The 24479-nt window shown below is 65.7% G+C and overlaps 3 protein-coding genes across 11 annotated transcripts in view; all 3 read right to left on the bottom strand.

Moving 5' to 3' along the window:
- Positions 1 to 241: 241 nt before the first annotated feature.
- MAPK12 (mitogen-activated protein kinase 12) lies at positions 242 to 9112 on the bottom strand. 2 transcript variants are annotated; one of them, XM_059681344.1, is made up of 12 exons: positions 8871 to 9112; positions 8661 to 8790; positions 6161 to 6219; positions 5279 to 5390; positions 5149 to 5178; positions 4857 to 4994; positions 3868 to 3982; positions 3564 to 3635; positions 3359 to 3438; positions 3203 to 3281; positions 2941 to 3114; positions 242 to 629 (listed from the first exon to the last, which is right to left on the bottom strand). In XM_059681344.1, the coding sequence occupies exons 1-12, from the start codon at positions 8993 to 8995 to the stop codon at positions 550 to 552; spliced, it is 1194 nt and encodes a 397-aa protein (XP_059537327.1). In that variant the 5' UTR covers positions 8996 to 9112; the 3' UTR covers positions 242 to 549. The 2 variants fall into 2 exon arrangements, with proteins under 2 accessions (XP_059537327.1, XP_059537328.1); XM_059681345.1 differs by having other exon boundaries at positions 4857 to 4904; positions 8871 to 9109.
- Positions 9113 to 10733: 1621 nt separating this feature from the next.
- On the bottom strand, positions 10734 to 17579 carry MAPK11 (mitogen-activated protein kinase 11). 6 transcript variants are annotated; one of them, XM_059681310.1, is made up of 12 exons: positions 17154 to 17579; positions 14518 to 14647; positions 14382 to 14440; positions 14196 to 14307; positions 13971 to 14000; positions 13853 to 13900; positions 13646 to 13760; positions 13245 to 13316; positions 12941 to 13020; positions 12521 to 12599; positions 12257 to 12430; positions 10734 to 11917 (listed from the first exon to the last, which is right to left on the bottom strand). In XM_059681310.1, exons 1-12 carry the CDS (start codon positions 17267 to 17269, stop codon positions 11838 to 11840), a joined length of 1095 nt encoding a protein of 364 aa, XP_059537293.1. In that variant the 5' UTR covers positions 17270 to 17579; the 3' UTR covers positions 10734 to 11837. The 6 variants fall into 6 exon arrangements, with proteins under 6 accessions (XP_059537293.1, XP_059537291.1, XP_059537292.1 ...); XM_059681308.1 differs by lacking the exon at positions 12521 to 12599 and having other exon boundaries at positions 13245 to 13319; XM_059681309.1 differs by lacking the exon at positions 12521 to 12599.
- Positions 17580 to 22548: 4969 nt separating this feature from the next.
- The window catches only part of PLXNB2 (plexin B2), a 30549-nt gene continuing 28618 nt past the window's right edge, over positions 22549 to 24479 (bottom strand). For 2 of the 3 annotated variants that reach the window (XM_059681315.1, XM_059681316.1), the window contains 4 exons: positions 24032 to 24096; positions 23838 to 23913; positions 23503 to 23577; positions 22549 to 23419 (listed from right to left, as the gene is read on the bottom strand). In XM_059681315.1, coding sequence (XP_059537298.1) covers positions 23315 to 23419; positions 23503 to 23577; positions 23838 to 23913; positions 24032 to 24096 — 321 coding nt within the window. In that variant the 3' untranslated portion in view covers positions 22549 to 23314. The remainder of the gene's footprint in view (positions 23420 to 23502; positions 23578 to 23837; positions 23914 to 24031; positions 24097 to 24479) is intronic. The other variant, XM_059681317.1, reaches the window with a different exon arrangement.

The following is a 24479-nucleotide window of genomic DNA, read 5'->3' as shown; positions in this document are numbered from 1 at the left end:
GGGAAGCAGGGGCTGAGGCTGCGGGGCTGGCCTCCTTCCTCTGCACTCGGAGGCCGGGAGGTGGGGGTCCAGCCAAGAATCAGGAAGTGAAGCCACAGTGGGAACTCTACAAAAGGGTTTATTTCCTCCCAGCCGTGTGGGCACCACAAGGACAGTGCAAGATTGTCCCTGAGTCAGCGCCTGCGCCCTTCCTGTCCTTCCTCTCCCGGGAGCTGGGCCTCAGCTTCCCCAAGCAGGGCCCTCCCCACCCCACCCCACCCCACCCCCAAGGCTCTGCGGCTTCCTGCTGCACCCTGCTCAGGGGACCACTGCGGAGGCCAGCCCCAGGTCAGGAGGGTGCCCTGTGCAGCCAGTCCACATGCCCCTCCAAGGTCAGGCCGAGCTGGGGGCCTGGGAGCGGGGCCACGGGCTTGGGGGATGGAGTGCATGGAATGAGGAGTCTCCTGGGGGGCAAGCTCCAGCCAAGGTCACAGGGCTCCCCACTCCCAGGTGGAAGTGCCAGCCAGGGTCCCCAAGACGTCCCACCACCCCCTCAGGGCCCAGGGGTCTTCACAGGGCCGTCTCCTTGGAGGACTTGGCCCCCAGCTGCCGGGGAGGCCTGAAGCTGAGCACCTCTTTATACGTGTCACCTGGGGTGGGGTGAGAGCGAGAGAGATGGAGAGTCACGGGAGGAGCCCAATCACCCGTCAGAATTAGCACACACACACGCACAAATAATAGATAAAAGGAATCAATCCCCACAGTTCACGCCACTTCGGACACCAGCGACCCAGGATCAGTGCTGGGCCCAGCCCGCGGGGCTCACTCAGAGCAGCAATGAGTCCAAAGAGAGTCCACGCAGGGTGGGGTGGGGCGACCTCCCAGGCCCAGACCACTGCCCAGGGCACCAATGCCCCCAAACATCAGGGTCACAGGTCACGGCTGGGGTGTAGGGGCCAGGTGGGCTTCTCTGTCCCATACCCAGGACTCCGTCCCAGGCCACAGCCACTGTCAGGCCACCCGAGTTTGTCCACCGTGACGGGACTCCCGGAACTCAAAACCCCTGCCCCTGGTGGCGAGCGGGCTCTGGCCCCACAGCCTGCCTCTGCGGACAGAGCCGTCCTAGGAATGCAAACCTACGTCCCGTCAGGCGAGGAGCTGCTCGGGGTCCCACCAACACCCCGAGTCTCCGGAGCAAGTGCACCTACTTAGGCTTAAATGAGAGGGAGTCCCTCCACTAGCCCCACCAGGTGGTCGTGTCCCCTGAACTGTGTGCCTGCCGTGAGCCGTCCAAAGGCGAGGTGGGAAGAAAAAAAAAGACAAAGGCAGGTGGAGGGCCTGCTCTGCTCCTCTCTGGCCAGTCTGCAAGAGGACAGGTTCTGCTCAGCCTGCCCCAGCCTTTCCCTCCCCCCGGCTGGTGGGGTGCCAGTTCGGGGGACACGGGCACGCCACAAGCCCCACTCAGGACACACTGCCCCCAGCAGGTGGCCTGTGGGTGTATCCCCTCGCCTCCTGGGGCAGGGGCTGCCCACACCGGGAAGGTCTGTGAAGAGGCCACTGCTGCTGAATTGGCTTTTTTCCCCAGGGAAACAGGAAGCGCTGAGGGTTTGTGTCCTGACCCGGGACTCGGCCACAAAAAAGGCCACGTGTCCACCATGGTCTGAAGCAGAACTCTCATGGTTTGTGTGGGCGGGGGACCACAGAGAGGATCCAGCCGCTGGCGGTTTTCAGATCTTTTTTTAGCAACAGAAAACTTTCACCAAATCCAACGTATAAGCACAAAACACAGCACAGACAAGGGTGGAGTCCCTACCGGAGGCACCAAGGAACCCAGGGGTCCTGAGGAACATAGTTTGGGAACCGCAACCCATCCAGCCCCACCCCTGCCCCCTAGTGCAGGACTAAGGCCCTGGGTCCGAGGCAAAGGCAGGATGGGGCGTAGAACACAGTGGCAGCCGTGAACCATGGCTGCAGTAGGGCTAACACTGCTCTCACACATCCCTGCACCCCCAGGCTGGTCCTGCAACCACCACAAGACACCACGCCCAGCCCCTGTGGCCACCCTTCTGCCGCGCAGACGGACAAGGCCAGTTCCGGCGTGGGCATCAAGACCACAGCAGAGCGAGGCCTGGGACTGACGGGGCAGGCATCCTGGAGCCCAGCTTGAGGCCGAGCAGGTCTAGCTTCCCTCAGAAATGAGGGGAAGGGCTCTTGGTGTAAGGGGTGACCAGCCCAAAGCCTGAAGGTGCAGAGCAGCTCGGGGCTGGGGGGGTCGGAACTGCTCAGAGGGGCTGTAGGGGACAGGCAAGTAGGGGTGAGGTACTGTGGGCTGGCTGGGGTGGTCTTATCCCACTGGCAGGAAATGAAGGGCACGCAGTTATTCAGGTGAAAGGGGTCATGAAAGGGGCAAGGAGAGGCAAGTTCAAAGGGCGTGAGCAGCCCGGCCAGTGTGGCTCAGTGGTTGAGCATCAACCTGTGAACCAGGAGGTCATGGTTGGGGGCTTGATGCCCAGCACGGGGAGTGCGGGAGGCAGCCGATAGATGATTCTCTTTCATCATTGATGTTTCTCTCTCTCTCTCTCCCTCTCCCTTCCTCTCTGAAATCAATACACCTATTAAAAGAAAAATAAGAGATGTGTGCAGAGGCCTGGAGACAAGTGGGTGTGAAGGGGCTCCGGGTGGCCCGGGTCTGTGGCCTGGAGGCGGGACTGGGAGAGGGACGTGCTCACTCTGCCCCGAGCTGGGAGCCGCGTGTGACGTCCATGCTCCCGTGGGGGCAGGAGTCCCCAGCCTCCCTTCAGTCCTCAGCTTCAGCCAGAGGTCACCTTGGCCAGGACGCCCCACAGCCCTCTGACCTCCTGCTGTGTTCCTTACCTGTCGAACCCAGGACTCTGAGCCCCAGCCACCTGCCTGGGGTTCACGGGGTGCCGCCTCAGGCCCTGCCCAGAGCCCGCCACTCACGCTTCCACTCGTCCAGGGTGCGGTCCACGTCATCAAAGGACTCGTCGTACTTCTGGGCCTGGGGCTCCTCCTCCGCGTCGTGCAGCGACTCGAAGTACGGGTGGGTCAGGGCCTCGGCCGCCGTCACCCGCTGCTCTGCGTCCAGCACCAGCATCTTCTCCAGGAGGTTCACCGCTGGGGGGAGGGCGGGTCAGGCTGGGCAGGGGGGGCCCCACGAGCGCCCCAGGTCACTGACCCCTCGCTCCCCCACGCCCCGCCCTACCCAGAGGGCTTGCATTGGTCAGAATGGAGGCAAAATCCTTCTTCTCCAACTCGGGGAGGCCCTTCATGTAGTTCTTCGCCTGTGTGGGCGGGAAGGGTGAGGGGCCAGCTCCCGGGGCACCCCCCAGGCCCCGGCCCCGCCCACCTCCCCACTGACATCCGTGCTCTGCAGCCTCTGGACAAACTCATCGGGTGGCGTGCCCGTCACCTTCAAGATCTCCTTCAGCTGGTCCAGGTCTCGGCCGAGCTCAGGAGCACCGCGTGGGCCAGAGAGCAGGGCTCCCGCCCCCGCCCACAGCGGGACAGTGCCCAGCCCGTCCCCGCCCCCCTCCCGCCCACCTGGCCCCACAGGTGTAGGATACGGTCATTGCCCTTGAACAGCGTCTTCCCTGTGATCATCTCCGCCATGATGCAGCCCACAGACCAGATGTCCACTGAGGGAGAAGCCCCCTCATCAGGGCTGTGGGCCGGGGTCGGGGAGGGATGCACAGTGGGGGACATGGGCGCCCGCGTCTGGCCGGCCACACCCTCCTGGCTCCATCCCAGCTCAGCAGCCATGGGCAGTGGGGGGGGTGTAGGGGGGCGGTGTGTGTGTGGGGGGCGTGTAGGGGGGAGTCCAGTCGGGAGGTGGAGGCAGGCAGTGGCCCCGTCTCTGGAGCCTCTCACCTGTCTGTGTGTAGTGCATCCAGTTCAAGATGACCTCGGGCGCCCGGTACCAGCGCGTCACCACGTACCCAGTCATCTCGCTGTCGGCCTGCCTGGCCAGGCCGAAGTCCAGGATCTGCAGCCAGAATCAGGAAGGGGGGGCAAAGGGGCCCCCGGGGAGTGAGTGGGCCAGCCTGTGGGCCAGGGGGCCCCAAGCGGCTGGGGACACTGGCTCCTCCCCACGGCCGGTGCACCCCGCCCACCCTCAGGACCAGGCGCCCTGGTGCCTCCCTCCCTGCTCCTCACGCCCCATCCCCTACATCAGTGATGGCGAACCTATGACACGCGAACTCATTTTTTTGGTTGATTTTTCTTTGTTAAATGGCATTTAAATATATAAAATAAATATCAAAAGTATAAGTCTTTGTTTTACTCTGGTTGCAAATATCAAAAAATTTCTATATGTGACACGGCACCAGAGTTAAGTTAGGGTTTTTCAAAATGCTGGCACGCCGAGCTCAAAAGGTTCGCCATCACTGCCCTAGATCCTAGCCAGCACCTTTGGGAAGGTCTTTTTTTTTTTTAATTTTTAAAAATTGATTTCAGAGAGAAGAAAGGAGAGGGATAGAGACATCAATGATGAGAGAGAACCACGCGCCCCGACACTGGGGATGGAGCCTGCAACCCAAGGATATGCCCTGACCCGGGATCGAACCGCGACCTTCTGACCACGGAGCCACTCCAGCTGGGCTGGGAAGGTCTCTTAGGTCCTGCCCAAGCTCAGGAAGGAGGGACCACTACCTGCCCCCCCCCACCTCAAGCAGAGTGTGCCCAATGCCACCCCCATCAGGTGCCTCCCCAGGCCCATCTGGCCATCAGCTGCTTGGCCACTGCCTCACGGCTGAGCCCTCTGCCTGGGCGGGGCCAGCCTTCCTCCCGGTCTGGGGACCGAGGGCGTGGCAGGCAGATGGGCAGGTGGGAGGGAGCCTGAGCCCCAACCCCACACACACCTTCAGCTCACAGTCCTCGTTCACTGCCAGGTTGCCGGGCTTCAGGTCCTGGGGGTGGACGAAAGGTGGCTGTGTCGCCCACCAGCAGGGGTGCAAGGGCAGGAGCCGGGGCAGCGGCAGAGCCTGGGAGCAGACACCCTGGGGAGGGTGGAGGTGCCCAGGCCCCGGCTGTGTGCAGACGGTGTGACACCCGCTGGACCCCTTCGTGCCCCCACAGGTGGGAAACAGGCTCCTCGGGGTCGAGCCCCTCGAATGCCCAGAGCAGGGAGCTCCCTCCACCCCCAGGACTCACCCTGTGAATGACGCCGGCGGCGTGGATATACTGTGGGGACAGAGAGGGTCAGGGTCAGCCGTGTGGGCTCACGGGCCCTCACAGCCTCGGACCGGCCAGGGGACGGCCCGCCACGCCCGCAGGCCCTCACCTTCAGCCCCTTCAGCATCTGGTAGACGAGGAACTGGATGCGGTCCTCGCTCAGCGTCTCGTGCTTCATGAGCTTGCCCAGGTCCGTGCCCATGAACGGCATGACCAGGTAACTGCGGGTCGGGGCGGCTCAGACCCAGGAAGACCCCAGGCCCCCACCTCCCAGCACCTCCCCCCTCCCCCACCTCAGAATGTCATGGGGGCAGGGACTGCGCCAGGCGAGGGGCTGGGGACCCAGTGCCCACAGGCCGGGGAGGGAGGGCCTGCGGGCGTGGCAGGAAAGCAGCACGCTGGGGTCCGAGGGATACCGCACAGGGGAGGTGGAGGGAGACGGAGCGAGACATTGACTCCTGGCCAGTGCGGGTCCTTGACCTCCGCAAGGTCAGGCGGCAGGGAGCGGTCCTCCCAGCCCTTCCCGGGCCAGGCCCCTGGCTCCTGGCCGACAGCAGTGTGAGCCCAGGGATGCTGCCCAGGCAGCCACAGGGCAGGCACCATGCCGCCCCGCCCCGCCCCTCCCCTCCCGAAAAGGTCAGCAGCTTCAGTTATGGCCACGCGCTCAGTGCCAGGGCCCAGGGGCCAGGACCTGCCGGTTACCGAATGCTCGGGCCCAAGGCTCGCACCTCCCGCACTGGAGACAGCCTGGTGCCCATGGCGGTGGGGAGAGGAGGCCCAGGTCCCACCTGGCCGTGCCCGGGTTGTGGGTCCCAGGGAAGGGGACTGTGGTGTGAAGACGGGGTGGGCAGTGTGCACCCCCACCCTCTCCAGGTGACAGGGAGAGGCCTGCCTTCGGCGGGTCCCCACACCAACCCAGAATCCGAAGTTGGCGCCCAGGAGTGACCCCGCACCCCTCCACCCTGCCCGGCCGGCCCAGACCGGAACTCACAAGTCTGTGAAGTCATCCAGGGTCTCATCTGGAGTGAACACGTCCAGCAGCCCGATCACCTGGGGAGACAGCGGAGCGCCAGGTGGGATGGGGCACCCGCCCCCCCCACCCCCCCCGAAGGCTGGCACCAGGCTCCGGGCAGGAAAGTCCCCTACAGCTGTCCCCATCTTCCCCCACAGTCCACAGGGCCAGCTCTGCCCACTGGCAGCGCCACCCAGCCCTGGCACACCTGCCCACAGATGCAGGCTATTTTGGGACGGTGACAGCTGGGATCCTGTGGGGGAGGGGCAGCCCCAGCCTGGATGGGGGCCGGCCATCCAAGGAGCTCCCGCTCCCGGGCCCTTCCTGTCCATTGAAAACCTGGGACGAGGATGGGGACCGCCTCCCAGGGGAGAGCCGGCATCCGGCATCCGGCATCCGGCATCCGGCAGGTACTGCCCAGGGCTGGGCTCTGCTGGAGGCCCCAGCAGGCAGCGCCGGGGCCAAACCAGCAGGCAGAGCCGGCCCTGCAGACGCGGCCGGGGTGATGGGAGCATGAGGGACTGGGACAACTGGCCCCGGACTCAGGGCGGCCTCCAGGGGCTCAGGGAAGCCTGCACCTCTGAGCAGGTGGACGGGCCTGGCAGAGGCCACACCTGGCAGAGGCCATGGGAATGGAGGCGGAGGAGACGAGAAGCCTTCGAGCACTTGAGGAACACGGGGAGGGAGGCCAGGTGGCCGAGGCCCAGGCCGGGAGCAGCCAGGCAGAGGCCGGAGGAGCCTGAGCGGGCCCTCGTGTGCCCGGTGAAGCTTGGCTTCGATCCCAGAGCCGACAAGGAAGGGTTCAGACAGGCGTGACACGGACTGCAGGGACAGACCGGAGTGAGGCGAGGACACGAGGTGAAGGGACAGCTAGGCGACCACTGCGGCCTCCAGGACCAGAGTCATGGCAGGGGAGGGGGTGTCCAGAGAGAGGTCTGGAGGCAGGTGAGGCCCAGGGAGACCGGGAGGGTGTTTGAGCAAGAAAAGGACAGAGTCCTGGAGGTCAGGGGGCCGTTAGGCTGAAGGAAACGGAGACGTCTGTGCCTCTGAGGTGTGGATGGAACCAGAGTGGGGGGTTGGACGGGGAGGAGACAGAAGTGGGGGTGGAGGGGCAGAGCAGGGTGGGCATGGGTGGCAACTCCTCCACCTGCCGCTGCACTCAGCCTCTGAGAACTAGTCCCCCACCCCCCAGGGAGGGTCCGCCACAGGCCGAGCTCCTGGCTTGTGTGCTGTGTGCCCTGGAGGCTGCAGCGCCTACCTGCTGGTGGGGCCGAGTGAGGGGCATGGAGGACCCGCTGGCACGGGGGAGGGGGCAGCACAGGCCCAGGGGGAGCAGGCCTGAGGGGGGTCCTGCCAGGTAGGATGGGTGGGTGGGAGTGGGGGCGATGAGGGAGAAGTCGGATGAAGCCTTGGGTAGAAGAGTCTGCCCTTGTGGGGGGCGTCGGGGAGACAAGGTCCGGGGGTGCCCAGGTGTGACGGGGAGACAGGGAGGCCCAGGCTGAGCTGACATCCACCATGAACAGACTTCACCTGGGAAGGGGGGGCCAGTTTCCTGGGGACCCCTTTCCTGAGGGGAGGCCGGTGGCTCCCATGACCCAGGAGGGGCCAGGCCAGGTGTCAGGAGCACGCTGAGCCAGGGTCGGGGTGCCCAGACCTCCAGCCCTCAGACTGGGCGCAGATGGGGGTGAGGCAGGGGTGCTGCGGGTGGGGCAGAGTTCTTGGTCGCAGGGGTCTGTGCGGAGAAGGGGGTCTGCGGGAGCTCCCTGGCCGCCAGCCGGCAATGGCCACCAGAGCCAGGCCGGGGCAGCCAAGGGTGGTATCCTGTGGGCAGGTCCGGAAGCAAGGGAGGCCTCTCCCTGGTGGGGGCTGGATCCTCCTCTCCCCCACTGTCCATGATCCCCGGCCAGAGACGCGATGGGCATCTGTGTGTTGGTCACTGTGACCAGTGCCCTCCCCACACCAGCTCCCCAAACCCTTCCCTCACCGGAGACCCCAAGGCCCTGAGGTGACGGGGCCAATCATTACCCCATTCCCAGCCCAGCTCTGCCTTCCCAGGGCCCCAGGGCCCCAGGCCGCTCAGCAGGTGGACTGGAGCAGAGTGGGCTCAAGACGGGCAGGGAGGATGGAGAAGGCCCCTGGGCGGGGCGGCGGGAGGCAGCGGGGAGGCTAGGTGCCCCTCCCTCCCAGTTGGAGAGCGGCACAGGATTTGGGGTGACACCCGGGCCAGCCTCCTTCCAGGGGCCTGAGCTGCAGTGCCAGGTGGGCCCAGAAAGAAGCCCGGGTGGGTCCCCATCCTTTCCAGGGCCAGCCCCGGAGGAGAGGGCTGGGGCGGGGGGAGCAGTCTGTCCGTCTGTCTGTCTGACCACCAGCTCCGCCCCCACAGGGGGGATGCCTCAGTGGCCGGTGGGAGGGGCGGGCCTGGGGCAGGATGAGGAGGCGCGGAGGCGCAGAGGCGGCGGCGGGGGCGGCCGGCACTCACGTTCTCGTGGCGCATGTGCTTGAGGAGGCGCAGCTCGCGGTAGGCGCGCTTGGCGTACAGCTCCGACTGGAAGGGCCGGTACAGCTTCTTGATGGCCACCTTGGCGCCCGTGCGGCTGTCCACGGCCGAGCTGCGGACGCAGGGCTCAGCGAAGGGCCGACACCCCGCCGGACACCCCGCCCCGGCCCCCGCCCGGCCCGCCGCGCTCACCACACCGCGCCATAGGCGCCCGAGCCCACGGGCTGCAGGTCCTGGTACACGACGCGCACCTCCCAGGCGGTCTTGGTCACCTCCTGGCGGTAGTAGCCCCTGCGGGCGGGCGGCGGGGAGCTCATGGGCGGCGGGACTCCCCGGGCCGGCGCTCCGTGCCCGGTTCTCCCTCCGGCTCTCCGGAGCGCCCAGCCCGACGCCGGCCCGGGTGGCGCGCGCCCCTCCCCGGCCGCTGGACCAACCGGCCCCCGGGCCGCGCACACGTGACGCCCCGCCCGCCCTCCCGCTCTGGCCCCTCCGGAAACCCGGGGCGGCGGCCGGGGAAGGCGGGAGGCGGGGGAGAGGCGGACACGGGGAAGGGCAGCTCAGGCCCAGCCTGGAACCGACGCGGCGCCGGAGACCCCGGCCCGTCTCCGCACTCAGGCTGGACTCCTGGCCCGGATCTCAGCAGGGGCCCCAGGAGCTCCTGTCTCCTCCTTCCTAACCAGGCCCCCAGGGCCCGGCCTGGCCCGCAGGACTTGTATGCCCACCGCGCCAGCTCACTGTCCACCAGCTCCGCCAACACCACCCGCCCCCACCGCGGGTGCCCCGCCCGAGGTCCCTGAGCTGAGTACCGAGTCCATGCCCTGTGTGCACCTCCCCAGCCTCCAGCCCGCCCCTTCCCCTGCGGCTGGTCCGTCCATCCTCAGCGTGTGGCCCCCCAGCACCTGTCTTGTCTGCATCCCCTTTTCCGAATGGGTGAGTTGGTTCTGTCTCCCAAACTGAGGGTGCACCCCCAGCACCCCTCCCTGTGACCACTGGCCCCAGGCCTCCCCAAGTCAGGAGCCAGAGGTGGTCCCGTAGGTCCCCTTGCACCCCCAGCTCCCTCTCTCCTCCCTTGGCTCTGGGGAGCCTGCTCCATGCATTTGCAAGTCCTTCTGCCTGGCCACCCCCTGTGCAGCCCCTGTCCAGCTTCCTCCCTCCTCTTTGTCCTTCAGGGCCCTGCCTGGGCCTCTCCTCTCTCTCGGGAAGGTGTGCTGACCCACTCCAGCTCTCAGCACTCCCTCGCTCCCCTCGGTGGGGGCATCATCCTTTCAGGAGTCAGACCCCGTCCTGGACCAGACAGGTTGTGAAGGGCAGGGCCCCCGGCCGGGTGAGCCAGGGCTGCGAGGGAGGGGGTAACAGGATCCCCGGCCCCCACCCGTCCTCCCTGCCCCGCCACCATGAATCAGCAGCTCAGCGGCCGGGCCAGCCAGAGCGGCTTTACACCTGGGGCGCCTGCCTGCGGGGGACGCTGAGCCCTCGGGGCCTGGAGACAGTCCGTGGGGGCAGCCACCTGCACCCCGTGCCCTTCATGCCCTGGGCGCCCGAGGCTGCCCTGTCTCCTCCAGGAAGCCCTGAGCCGCCCTGACTCCCTGCGGTGGAGCCCAGGGGCCCAGGGGGGTTCTCATTAGGACCAGACCCCCAGGTGAGGCACGCCCCGGTCCTGCTGCCATCCCTCCCCACCTCCCCCCACTCCACGCACAGGTCTTGGCACCACTTCGTCTCCAGGGATTCCCTGGGACCTGAAGCCCAGAGCCACCCTGCCCAGGCCCCTGGAGGTTCAACTCCCAGGTGGTCCCCAGCCCCAAGGCCCAGAGCAAGGGCACAGGATGTCCGTCCTGGGGACACCCTGCCTGACCCCCCATGGGGGAGCAGGCCCACCCCCACCTGAGCTACAGTAGCTCCGTTGTGGCCAGAGCGTGAAGCGACCCTCTCTCCCCTTAACAGGAAGGAAAGCTATGTCCCCCACTCCAGCCGGCCCTGGGCAAGATCCCCAACTGGAACTGAACCTGGGTCCCCTCAGTCCACAGGCTGACGCTCTATCCACTGAGCCACACCAGACAGAGTGAAGAAATGTTCTTTATTGAGACACCAAGTGCAGGCACTGGACACTTAGCCCTCCCTGGGTCCCACGAGGCAGGAGGCCACTGTCTGGCACCTGACGCCACCCCTGGACAGAGAAGACGCACATCTCTACCACATCTGGAGCAGAGGTTACTGGAAGGAGGGAGGGTCAGGGCCGACCCACAGGTCAGAGCACCCCAGCTCTCGGCGGCAGGGCCAGGGTCCAAGTGCGCCTCGATGTGGGCCAGCCCCTTTAGGTCCCCCCAGCCCCCTGACTGCCAGCTCCCCAGCTGGCACTGTGCCCTCAGGCTTCAGAAACCCAAGGAGAATGCCATGGCTTTGGCCCACCTGAGCCCCTCGCATGGTGCACAGCAGGACCTCAGCACCCCCTCAATGGCAGCAGACGCTGGGGAGTGGGGAGGGAGGTACAGCCACCCCAACGTGGGCCTCCTGCTAGTACAGACTGGCCCCGGGTGCCCATGGATTCATACACGCCTTCCCATGTACATACAAGGAACACACATTAGGGCGCATGTGCCACACAACACAGGAAAACACGTGGCTCCAGGCCATCTGATGTGACACTTGGTGGCTGTCCCTGCCCTGCCACCCCCCGGGGAAGACCCTGCCCAGCTCTCAGGCCTTTGGGTCTCAGCGTTTCCCAGGGTAGCCCCCCACTTCTGGGCTGAGCAGCTCAGACCACGGAGTCCCTGCCCTTTGAGTCTCCGGGGGCCCTGGCCCCAGTGCACCACCCCCAACAGACAGCCTACTGGGACTGAGATCTGGAGACAAACACACTCCCCAGGGACCCCTCAGGCATTCAGGCCTCCACAGTAAGGGCCCAAGGGAGACCCCGCTTGCTGGGATGCGGTGAGAGGACCAAGGAAGGCCAGGACGCTCTGTCCAGGCTCCTACGCCCACGGCTTGCACACGTGCACACGTTCATGCATTCATATGTGTGCGCAGACTCCCACGGGAGCGGCATGCAGACCAGGGGTCCCAGGCCGGGGTCATGAGGTGGGAGGCAATCCTGGTGGGAACCCGGCAGGCTGTGGAGCCGGGGTGGGCAGGCTCGGGCCCCTCCGTGAGTTCCAGAGCGGCTCACTGCTCAACGTCCAGGCTGCCTGGGGGCTGCGGTGGCCCTGGGGGCTTGAAGCTGAGGACTTCCTGGTAGGTGAGTTCTGGGGAGTGAGGCGGAAGGTGAGCCTGTGCTGCCACCAGCCCAGTGCCCCCCAGGACACACTTGTCTGGTGCCAGCCGCCAGCCCAGGCCCACCACCATCCGAGGGCAGCCTCGGCCCTTGTCCCTTCCAGAGCCTGCCCTGTGCTGCCCCCTGCTCTGCTGGATGTACCAACCCCATCTCTAACCACCCCCCTGGAGTGGGGGGGGCGTGTTGTCCCCTCCCAGACCACCCCGAGGATGAGTTGAAGCCCTCCTGCAGCAAACAGGCAGTGCCCAGCCTCCAGGGAAGGCAGCCCTCCAGCCCCTGGGTGCCACCTCCCCCCCCCCCACAGGCCCACCCTTCCACTCCTCCAAGGTGCGCTCCTTTGCCTCCACGCTCTCGTCATAGGGCTCGGCCTCGGGCTCGTCCTCAGGGTCGTGGTACTGGCTGAAGTAGGCGTGGGCCAGGGCCTCGGCCGCACTGAGCCTCTGGTCGCTGTCCAGCACCAGCATCCTTCCCAGGAGGTCCACGGCTGCAGCGCGGACAGGGGAGGAGGGGCTGGGGTCAGCCCCGCATCCAGGGCCAGACTGGCGCCCAGCCCGGACCCAGGGCCCGTCCTCACCCAGGGGGTTGGCGCCACGGAAGATACTCCTGAGGTCCTTCTGGGGCATGGGAGGCAGGGACTGGATGTAGGTCCGGGCCTGGGGGCACATGGGAAGGGCCTGAGCTGAGCGGGCGGCACCCTCCCACCCCCCGCGACCTCCCTTGGCCCTAAGCCCCCTCATCACTAGGGCAGGGCGTGCACAGACAGACCTGGGCCCGGCGCTGCGCCTCCTTCCTAGACCAGGGCCCTGCGGTGGGCGCTGCCACTTCCCCCTCACTGTGCCTCACGCCCGGAATGTCTTCCCTGTCCACCTGCTTCCCCCTGAAGGGGCCAGGCACCTGCCTTGGGCTCGATTCCACTGCGGCCCATGCTCCCCACACGGCCCTTCCCCCACAGCACCAGGGCCGGTCAGCAGAGGAGCCGGGGCTGGTGACTCACGTGTTCCGAGGATATCTTTGCCAGCACCTCGGGGCTGGGCGTGCCCACCACCTCCATGATGCGCTTCAGCTGGTCAATGTCTGCCTGGCTCAGGAAATGCCCACGGGCCAGGCCCGAACCCTTCTCGGGCCCCCAGACCCCAGAACCTGCTCTCCCACGGCCCGGGACAGTGTGCCCAGGTGGCACAGTGTCGGGGGAGAAGAGGCAAGACTGGCCACGAAGGGTTGAGCCCATCCCCTCACCCCCCCCCCAAAGGAAGAGACCCTGGCGCTCAGCCCTCCTCCCCCACCTGGGCCAAGGATACAGTCACTTCCCGGGAAGAGGGCCTTTCCTTGGAGCAGCTCGGCCATGATGCACCCCACAGACCAGATGTCCACTGCTGGGGGAGGCATCTCCATCAGCCTGTCCACCCACGTCCTTCCTCTGAGAACCGGGGGACTGCCTGGACTGTGCCAGCCAGTGTCCCCACCATCCCTGGTCCCCTCCTCCTCCAGCCAGACCGGGGGTGGGGGGGGGTGGGGGGTGGGGGGGTTTAGCCCAAGACCCACCATGCTCCGCCCCTCTGAAGGTCTGTTTCTGAATGCTGGCCCCAGGCCTTGGGTCCCCAAGATTGGAGCTCCCAATGTCCTTGGCTTTGCCCCCCACTCCCACCCCCCAGGCTCTGGCATGGGCTCTGCCTGGCCACCCCACAGGGGCTGACGTCACCTGTCTGGTTGTAGTGCATCCAGTTGAGCATGATCTCAGGGGCGCGGTACCAGCGCGTGGCCACGTAGCCCGTCATCTCCTCGTCCGCCTGGCGTGCCAGCCCGAAGTCCAGGATCTGGAGCAGGCACCCAGGTGGTCAGCGCCCCCAGGAACGCGGCCTCCATGCCCTGCCGCCCCCCTACGCCCGCGCCCATCCCCAGCGCGCACCCGGAGCTCACAGTCCTCGTTCACCGCCAGGTTGCTGGGCTTCAGGTCCTGCATGCAGGGTTAGGGTTAGCGGGCTGAGCCAGGAGGGCGGCGCGCGCGGCCCTGCAGAGCCACCTACCCGGTGGATGATCCCGGCCGAGTGGATGTACTGCGAGGGGGAGAACCAGGTCAGGTGCCCGCCGACCCCTCGGGCACGCCCCGCCCCGCCCCGCGCAGCCCGCGGGCCCCGCCCACCTCCGGCCTCGCCCACCTTCAGCTCCGCCCGCCCAGGCCCCGCCCACCCTCAGCTCCGCCCGCCCAGGCCCCGCCCACCCTCAGCTCCGCCCGCCCAGGCCCCGCCCACCTTCAGCCCGCGGAGCAGCTGGTACACGAGGAACTGCACGTGCTCGTCGCTCAGCGCCTGGCACTTGACGATGTTGTTGAGGTCGGCGCCCATCAGCGTGGTCACCAGGTACCTGCGCGTGGTCACCTGGTCTCAGCACCTGGCCCTGCCGCCCCCTCCCCGCCGCGCGCGCCCGGCGCCGCTTACACTTCGCTGAAGTCCTCGATGGACGTGGCCGGAGTGAAGACGTCCAGCAGCCCGATGACCTGGCAGGAGGGGTCAGAGTCGGGGTCCGGCCCGGCCCAGCCCGCGCGGCCCGCACCCCCGCGGGCGCCCAGCTCACATTCTCGTGCTTCAGGTGCCGGAGCAGCCGCAGCTCCCGGTAGGTCCTCCGCGCGTGGACCAGCGACTGGAAGGGGCGCGACAGCTTCTTCACCGCCACCTTCTGGCGGAGACGCGCGTCGTAGGCCGAGCTGCAGGGCGGCGGAGGGGGCGGTGGCCAGGACCTTGGGGCGCCCGCCCCAGGATGGTCTGGGCCGAGGGCGGTCGGCACACAGAGGCCCCACCGCCTCTCCTCCGCGGCCACCCCTGCTGGCCCTCCGCTGTGCTCCCACCGGGCGTTTGTCCCAGGGAAGCCCTCGGGGGGCCGGCCGCCATCCAGGGTCCCCAGTGCCTCCCACCCTGCGCCCTCCTCGAGGAGCGGCTCAGCCTTCCGGCCCGGAGGGTCCGCCTGGGAGCCCAGGGACTCAGGACTGGCATCCTTTGCCCCCTCACCTCCAACCCAGGGCGAGGCCTGGAAGGTCTGCACAGCCCGGATGGAAATGACCCATCAGGTGAGCAGCCCTGGCTGTTCACACAGCAAAGGATCCCCCACCCCCTCCGGCTGGCCGTGAGTCCAGGAAGGCCCAGAGCCACCTCCAAGGCCTGAGGACATTCACACCATGGTGGGAACTGGGTCATTTGCAGCAGTGAGAAGCCAGGCAGAGGGAGTGTCCAGCCGAGCTGGTGTCTGCATCCCCCTTGCCCAGCCCCAACCCACAGAGGTCAAGACCCTCCACCACCCCCACCCCCACCTCCACCTGCTCTTCACAGGGGACGCAACAGCCACTGGCATCATCCTTAGGCCCAAACCTCAGCTCCGGTCCAGTCCCACACACACCTGCCCCCGTCTCTATCGGATGCTCCTCCCTCCCTCCCTCCCACTCCACCTCCCCTCTCTGGGATCTGAGGCAGTGGAATCCAAGCTGCTCCTGCAAGACCAGGGCTCCCTGCTGCTGGGCCCAGGTAGTGGTGGCGGAAAGCCAGGTGGGAGCCTGGGGCATCTGTGCCCTCTCCCTAGCCCAGTGACGGCGAACCTTTTGAGCTCGGCGTGTCAGCATTTTGAAAAACCCTAATTTAACTCTGGTGCCGTGTCACATATAGACATTTTTTGATCTTTGCAACCAGAGTAAAACAAAGACATATTTTTGATATTTATTTTATATATTTAAATGCGATTTAACAAAGAAAAATCAACCAAAAAAAATGAGTTTGCGTGTCACCTCTGACACGCGTGTCATAGGTTCGCCATCACTGCCCTAGCCCATCAGCTGTGGGGGGCGGTCCAAGTCATTCCTCGGCTGGGACGCAGAGGGTGACCCTGCCGGGTCGGGCAGCAGACTGTTCTGCCTGATTGTGTCTGTGCCGCCAAGTGCCCGGGGGTTGGCCCTGAGTCGGCAGCCTCACCAGGCGAAGGGGGGAGCCCCGGAGAGGGGCCCTCGCCGGCCGGGCCACGTGGGGCTACGAGAGACCTGGGCTGCCCTGGGAAGCTCGGTGCCCACTGGGAACCCCAGAAGGCAACCCTGGGCGGGTGCGATTCCAGCAAGGGTTCTCTCGGACCCTGGCCTCCCCCCACCACTAACACCTGCCCCTGGCCCTCTTCCTGCCCCGGGCATCTTAGAGATGACGATAGAGGCCTGTGGCCGGCTGGAATGCCTAGCATGGCCGGCCTGAGGTTCCTGCCTGCAGCCATAGGGTGAGCTCAGGGCCCACAGGGACCTCAAGCCCCTGCTCCAGGCTCCAACACTGCCTCTCAGGCCTGGCTCATTCCTAACTTCCAGCCTCAAGCAATGGCATTTGTGCCCACCCCCTGCCCCCTAAGGGCCGCTTCACCCCACCCCCAGGTCCCCTGCAGTGGACAGCAGCCACCTGGCTCTGGCCTCGGTAAGGAACCCACTGGGTGCTGTGGGGGGGGGGGGGCACCTATCACACCCACACCCAGTCAGCCTCACCATCAGCATTGCAACCCACACCAGGACTTCCCTCAGCCGCCTCACCCTGGGGCCCTGGGGCCCTCCGGACTCCCCACCCCCAGGGGACAGGCCTCAGGAGTGTGACCCTCCTTCCCCTTCGATTCAGTCCTCTGTGGGGCCCCAGGGCCCAGCTGCAGGGCTGTGGTCTGAGCTCTCTTGTTTGGGGCAGAAAAGGGGTGGAGTGGGGGTCATGGTAGGTTAGGGCTAAGCCCCACCCGAAGTCTGAGATCCCTTGCAAAATGGGAGGGGGCACAGGACCCCCAGGGCCACCCTAAGGGGACGGGTGCCCTCTCTCCCCAGCTCGGCTTTCCTTGTTCAAACAAAAGTACCCACGCCAGGGCGGGGCCTCTGCCAGACCCTGGGCTGCCTGACCCAGGGCCCGGGGCAGCCCAGACGCGCTCGGACATTTGGGGGCCGGGAGACCCGCCCTCTCGCCGGCTGTGACGCCGCAGGCTTCAGGCCCGGTGGGGGCAGTCGGGTGGCCTGGGCAGAAGGATGACCGGTCTCCCCGCCCCGAGCGGGGTCTGGGAGGAAAGTTCCCCTCACGCCCCCAAACCCCAGTCTTTCCACAGATCCTCGCAGTGCCCGGGGGCGGGGGGTGGAGGGCGAGGTCCCACCCCGCGCCCAGAATCCGGACGGGCAGGTAGATTGCGCGCGCAGTCCCGCCCCAGCCCCGCCCCGCCCCTACCAGACGGAGCCGTAGGCGCCCGAGCCCACCGGGCGCAGCCCCTGCAGCCGCTGCGGCACCTCCCACACCGTCTTGTTCAGCTCCTGCCGGTAGAAGCCGGCGCGAGGGCCGGACATGGCCTCCCGCGGCCCCCGCGCCGGAGCGCCAGCCGAGCGCACAGAGCGCCGTGCGCGGGGCGGGGCCGGCGAGGGGGTTCCCGGGACGAGGCGGCTTCCTGCCCCTTCCAGGAGCGGCGGAGCAGAACCCGGCCCTCCTGTCACCCCCGGGGAGGATGGGCTCTGCCGGGCGGAGAGGGAGCCGGTCCGACTTACAGCCCCTCCCGCCACTACCTCCAGGGGTCCGCGCACCTCCCCAAATGGGCGCCCACGTCCCGTCCCCGCCGGGCGCCGCAGACCCAGGCCCAGGCCGCCGCCGCCTCTCTCAGGACTTGGCTCCCCGCACCCTCCCGCTGGCACCTCCCCTCGCCCCACCTCCCGTCCCGCACCCCTCCCCCAGCTGCTCTCAAAATCAAAGCTGCCTGGCCCTGGGCGAGCCATCATCCCATGGGAAAGACCTAATACATCCAGGCGCTGGGCTGCGTGGGGCTCCCCTGCGGTGGGCAGATGGCGCCCTGGGTCCCGGGCCAGCCAGGCCCCTCCCTGCGAGGCCGCTCTGGCCGCGGTGGCCGCCTGCCTGCTGGCCGACCTTCCCCGCTCGCCAGTCGTTGTGGGCAGCCCAGCGCCTCTTGGGGGAACTGATCCCCCGGCCGGGCCCTGGGTTTGTCAGGACCAGGGACAGCGGCCGCGCCAGGGGGCCTTGGGGTGTTGTACCCATAAGAAGCTCTCCCTTCAGTGGATAGAGCCTCGGCCTGCGGACTGAAGGGTCCCGGGTTCGATTCTGGTCAAGGGCACGTGCCCAGGTTGGGGACTTGATCCCCAGTAGGGGTCGTGCAGGAGGCAGCCAGTCAATGATTCTCTCTCATCATTGATGTTTCTCTCTCTCCCTCGCCCTTCCTCTCTGAAATCAATAGAATTTTTTTTTTAAAGGTTTCCCCAAATGAGTCTTCTTCGGTGCCTGGTACCTTCCTTCTTCCCGAAACAACCCCTCCTTGGCTGTCACCTCTTCCAGGAAGCCCACCCTGACTTGCCTAGGTAGCGAGGCGTTCCTAGGGGCTGCCAACGGTTCCTCGCGGTTTAGTTCCCACTTGCTGCTCCACCAGGCGTTCCCTGGGCCAGCAGGGCCAGCAGGCGGGGCGCCCGCATCCACCCAGCGCCCACTTGTGAGGATAAAGGCCTCGTAACGCCCGCCCTGGGGCCGCGGGTAGTGGCTGGGCTGCCCCTCCCGGGAAAGCGGGAGATGTCAGAGAGGAAGGGAGAGGGAGGGAGGAGAGAAACATCCATGATGAGAGAGAATCACGGATGGGCTGCCTCCTGCACGCCCCACACTGGGGACCGAGCCGGCAACCCGGGCCCGTGCCCTGACCGGGAATCGAACCCTGACGTCCTGGTTCAGAGGTCGAAGCTCACCCCCTGAGCCACGGCGGCCCGGCCCAAAGTTCTGTTTTTTTCAAAACAAGTTAAAACCTGAGTTTTTATGGAAATAACAGATTTTAAAATATTGACACCAAATGAAAATAAAGCATCTGAACGCGGTACCGGGCAAACGGCCACATCGGCGGAGGGAATCCGACCCGGGAAGCGGCTGAGTCCGGAGCCCCGCCTGGCCGCCCGCTGGGTCCCCCGGCCCGCAGCTGAGGTTTGGTGCGGAGCCCGGGCTGTGGGAACCGGCCGCGCCGCCGCCGAGGCCGCCTTTGTCTGCGCCGCCGGGCGCGCCGGGGCGCGTTCCCATGGCGACCAGCCCCGCCCCTGCGCAGGTGTCGGGCGACCCCGTGCTCTCCCCGGCGGTGGGGGTCAGGGCTGACCCGCGGGGAGCAGCCTTCCTGTCCGGCTCAGCGGGTCGCGGGCGTGGAGACCTTCCTCGTTGAGCAAACCTGCCCTGGACACACCCCCACCCCATCCCCGGCCGTGACCCGGGCCCAGGCGGACAGGCCCGCGCTGCCTCCGGGGAGGATCGGGGTTGTCACGGGGCTGGAGTGACCGCGGAGCTTGGGGAGGAGCCCCTGGAGGGGGGACGCCGGACCGTCCTGGCTCTTACGGCCGAGCTTGACTCAAGGAACGGACAGGTGGTGGCCATGGCCGAGGGCTGGGCAGGCTGGGGTGGGGCCTGGTCAGATTAAAAACAAGTTCTTAGCCCCGACCCGTTTGGCTCAGTGGATAGAGCGTCGGCCTGCGGACTGAGGGGTCCCGGGTTGATTCCGGTTAAGGGCATGTGCCTTGGTTGCGGGCGCGTCCCCAGTGGTGGGTGTGCAGGAGGCAGCTGATCAATGTTTCTAACTCTCTATCCCTCTCCCTTCCTCTCTGTAAACAATCAATGAAATATATATATTTTTAAAAACCAAGTTTTGAAATTTATTTCAGAGAGGAAGGGAGGGATAGAAACATCAGTGATGAGCCCTGACCGGTTTGGCTCAGTGGATAGAGTGTCGGCCTGCGGACTGAGGGGTCCCAGGTTCGATTCCGGTCAAGGGCATGTGCCTTAGTTGCGGGCACATCCCCAGTAGAGGGTGTGCAGGAGGCAGCTGATCAATGTTTCTCTCTCATCGATGTTTCTAACTCTCTATCCCTCTCCCTTCCTCTCTGTAAAAAATCAATAAAATACATTAAAAAAAAAAAAAAGAAACATCAATGATGAGGGAGCAGCATTGATCGGCTGCCTCCTGCACGCCCCCTACTGGGGATCCAGCCTGCAACCAGGGCATGCGCCTGGATCCGGAATGGAACCCTGACCTCCTGGTTCAGAGGTTGACACTCGACCAGTGAGCCACACGGGCCGGGCCGATTTCAGTTTTGTCCTCAGGGAGCTCTGCTGGACATGGTGGGTGTCATCAGGCCACCAGGTCAAGGCTGCCCTGTCCAGGTGGGATGCCCGAGTGCTGAGAGGTGTGGGGCGGGCGCAGCAGCCAGAAGCGGTAGGATCACAGTATGAGGGTGGGGCGGAGGGAAGAGCCTCCTGCCCAGGCCCGAGCCCTGGCCTCCCTCCGCCTCAGTGTGAATCCCTGCCACCCCTGAACGTGGAGCCCAGCCCTTCTCTCCACGTCCACTGCCCGTCCACTGGCCAGGTCACCCCTTTCCAGCCCCGGCCAGTCCGGGCGCACTTCTCCCTGAGGTCACAATGAACTTCCTGAAATGCTCGTCCAGTCTGTGGGGCGGGGTTCATGCTTTTCCTTTTTATAAAAAATATACATTTTTTAATGATTTTACAGAGGAAGGGAGAGGGACAGAGAATTAGAAACATCTATGACAGTGGTTCTCAACCTTCTGGCCCTTTAAATACAGTTCCTCATGTTGTGACCCAAGCATAAAATTATTTTCATTGCTACTTCATCACTGTTATGTTGCCACTGTTATGAATCGTCATGTAAATATCTGATATGCAGGATGGTCTTAGGCGACCCCCTACTCGGATTGAGCCTGCAACCAAGGTACATGCCCTTGATCAGAGCCGAACCTGGGACCCTTCAGTCCGCAGGCCGATGCTCTATCCACTGAGCCAAACTGGTTAGGGTGGGGTTCATGCTCTTAATAAGCAAGTGGGGTGTAGCCTGCCGCATGGAAGGAAAGCTGGAGGTTGCCGGTGGACCCTCCCTGAAAACATCGTGACCCCTGAAGGCAGGCCTGCCCACCCCGTGCATCCAACACCGTTTCTACCCTTCACCACCCCCGGAAAGGACAGGCCTGGGATCCCTCTCTTCTCTCCAAGAGGGTAGTCCTACCCATCTCCACGCTTCAGAGTGGAAGGGGGTGGGTCTCTCACTGACTTCCCCATCTTCTTTTTTTGTTGCTATTCCTCACCCGAGAATATTTCTCCACTGATTTTGAGAGGGAGTGGAAGGGAGAGGGAGAGACAGAGAAGCATCGATGTGAGAGACACATTGATTGCTTGCCTCCTGCACGCACCTCAACATGGGCTAGGAACAGAGCCTGCAACCGAGGTACATGCTCTTGACCAGAATCGAACCCTCGACCCTTCAGTCCAAGGACTGACGCTCTATCCACCGAGCCACACCAGCTGGGACGCTTTTCAGCATCTTGTCCAGGTTTCCTGACCAGCTGGTCTCTGGGAAGGGGGCTCAGTGTGGGCCATGGGACTGTCACTTCAGGGGTCCCTGGGTGGGGATGTCAGCTGTGAGCCTAGAACCCCTTCCTGTGGGAGACACCCACCCTTGTTCCAAGTGGCTTATGATCAAGGCCTCACCCACCGATCCTCGTCTCCCCCTCCATCCCCCTCCCCCCGGTGTGCCCCACGTGGAGGAGACACAGGCTGGGGCTGCCTGCCACCAGCAGCCCTGCTACCCGAGGGTAAACCAGCAGACGGGTGGAACCCGGTCGTGTGAGCGCCTGGATCCAGCCGTACCTGAAGCTTGTGGAGCCCCCAAACCCCTTCCTGCTTGCATGGGTGCTATCTGTGGGGCAGAGCCCCTCGTGCCCAGGACAGTGCGTGTCGCATCAGGGGCCTGACACGCTGATGCTGTGTCTGTGCACACAGCACACGCCTGTGCCTGATGCCTGCAGGTGGCACGTCTCAGGTCTGCATGGGACATGGAGACTGGGAGCAAACCCCGCCCCCCACCAGGTTCCCAGACAACCCCTTCCTCCGCATCAGCCCCTGGCTCTTGGGTACAGCGTCCTTGAGCCCTGCTGTGTCCTGAGTCATCCCGGGCCGTTCACGGGGCAGAGGAGCTCCCCGAACGGCCCACAGCCTCGAGGAGGAGGACGGAGGGGCCTCAATCCCAGAGCCACCCGTGTCCAGTGGGGTCTGCGTACAGCAGCGGCTCACCAAATGGGCTCTGGGTAGACCATGCCTGGGAGTAGACCCACCTCAGGAAGGAGAGCTCAGGGTTCAGACAGCAGGCTGCCATCACACCTGCCTTCTCCCATGGCTCCTGGTGGCTCAGCCCATGGGAGCGGGGGAATGTCATGGCCACCAGGGCTGCCTGGCCAGCCCAATGCCCCCCACACTTCCCTGCCTGGTGGGGCTGCCTCCTTGCACCCCGCTGGACCCTTAACCCACTCCAGGATCACCTAGGCTGAGCTGCCCAGCCCCACTCCATGCCAGAGGCCTCACCTCCCAGACCTTGACCATCCTCTTCTCAGGGGTAGACTCAGTGCAGCCTCGCACACGCCCCCTGGGCCTGGCCCAGAGGAACCGGGGGGTGGGGCCTGAGGCCACAGAGGTCCACCTGAGGGTGGGATCCCAGGGCTGGGGGGCAGGCCGTGAGCAGGACGGATGGGGCGGGGCCGGGGCCGAGGAGCAGGGGCAGCAGCCCTGCAGCCCCAGGAGGAACCCAGCCAACCAGCAGAGTGAAAAAGACAGTTGTATTTGATTTACAATGAACAAGATTTACAAAAGGGGTGGGGGTGTCCTAGCCGGCTCCTCCTGGCCCCCACAGACCGGGCGGAGCCTCAGGACGGCCTGTCTGACAGGCCGAGGCCGGACCCGTCTCTGGGTCCCCTCTGGCTGCCTGGGCCTCGACGTCTGACATCCAGCTTGACCTTTGAGGTGAGGCCCGGAGCGCAGAGTCCGCCCAGACTGCCGGTGCCCGCGGCCCGGCCAGGCGAGGTCAGGAAGGCATCGTACCGCTTTTCTCCTCCCGTCCGGGCGGGCAGACAGTCTGGGCTCGGGGCCCTGGGGGCTGCAGGCACTCAGACCCCCCCAAAGAGGCCAGACCCTCACCGGGCGGCTGCTGGTGCTCAGGAAGGGGGGCTGAGGCCCGGCGGCCCCTAGCGACGAGGGGTGGCGCCGGGGGCGAAAGGCACATTTGCGAATAGCTCAGGAGACTCCACGCGGAGACAACGCCCGATGCTGGTGTTCCGGGAGGGGCTGGTGCTGGAGGGCGCCAGGCACTATTGCTCAGGAGAAAGACGCTATGTGGCTACCAACACGGAGGTGGGTTCCCGCCGCACCCACGCGCGCACACCCCGGGGGCGGGGGGCGCTTCCTCCGCCGGCGAGAGAGGAGGGCTGGCCCACCGCTGGCTTCGGCCTCCTTCCCCAGGCGCCGCCCAGTGCCGGCACTGGGCATCACACACCTGTGCCTCGGACCGTGGTGCCGGAGGTCAGAGGTCAGAGGTCGGTGACCTTGTTCTCCAGGGCCGCTGCAATCTGCTGCAGGCGGTAGGCCAGCTGCATCTTCTGGGCAGCAGGGTCCTCCTCCAGGGCGTTGATGATCTGAGGGAGGCTCCGGTCAGCCCCAGGCGGGGAGCAGGCTGCCCAGGTGCCTCCCCCGGCCTGGGGCGGGCGGGACCTCCTACCTCGTCGTAGTACTTCTGCGTGTACTGGTAGAGCTGGTGCAGGGCCACGAGGGTGTTCAGGGAGTCCGTGTGCGCCTGGGGGAGGGGGCGTGTGACCCAGGGGAGCAAGCGTGTGGCACAGGCAGACACGAAGGGCCACAGCCTCACAGCCCTCAGACACGGGGCAGCCACACACAGATGCATCCATGCAGGGGCGTGGCCCACGCGGCCGGCTCAGAGCTGACGCCACCCCCAGCGCACGCACGCCTGGTCGGTCACACATAGGTGCCAGCCCACCTGGCCTCACCCTCTGCCTCCCTCCTGAGGGCACGACACACCTCCTCTGCGCCCCTTACCCGGGAAATCTCCGCCAGGTGTGTGTTCATGTCCTGGTCGCTGACCTGCACCATCTGTCTGATCCCCTTGTAGTAACTGTGGGGGAGGGCGGGGGGCACAGTGGGTCCCAAAGGCTGGACCCAACGCTGCCCACCAGGGTGCTCCTCCCCCCAGAAACCCCGCCGGGTGGGGACCGAGAGGTGGGGTCACTCACTCTTCCACCATCTTCTTGTAGGTCGAGATCTCCTTGGCGTAGAGCAGCTTGTTGCTGGGAGAGTCCTGTGGGGCCACAGCCAAGTGATGCTCAGGCCAAGGTGGGCTGGCCGGTGCCCCTGGCCTCGGGCCCCGATGGAGCCAGGCTGGCCCCGTTCGGAAAAGGAGGGGCAGCACCCGCCCAGCCAGACCTGACCCTGCTGACTGCTGACACTGTTTAGAATTTGGACTCAAACTCGCTTTCTCCGCCTGTGTCAGCAAAGGGAATCCAAGGGGGTGCAGGAGGAGGGGGAGGACAGGGTGCCAGGCCGCCCCAAAGCCCATCACGCCCTGGCTAGTTTGCTCAGTGGATAGAGCACTGGCCTGTGGACTGCAGGGTCCTGGATTCAATTCCAGTCAAGAGCACATGCCTGGGTTGCGGCCTTGATCCCCAGTAGGGGGCGTGCAGG

The sequence above is a fragment of the Myotis daubentonii genome, chromosome 2 (genome assembly GCF_963259705.1).
Source record: "Myotis daubentonii chromosome 2, mMyoDau2.1, whole genome shotgun sequence".
NCBI classification, from domain to species: Eukaryota; Metazoa; Chordata; class Mammalia; order Chiroptera; family Vespertilionidae; genus Myotis; species Myotis daubentonii.
This window is presented reverse-complemented; position numbering and strand designations above follow the sequence as displayed.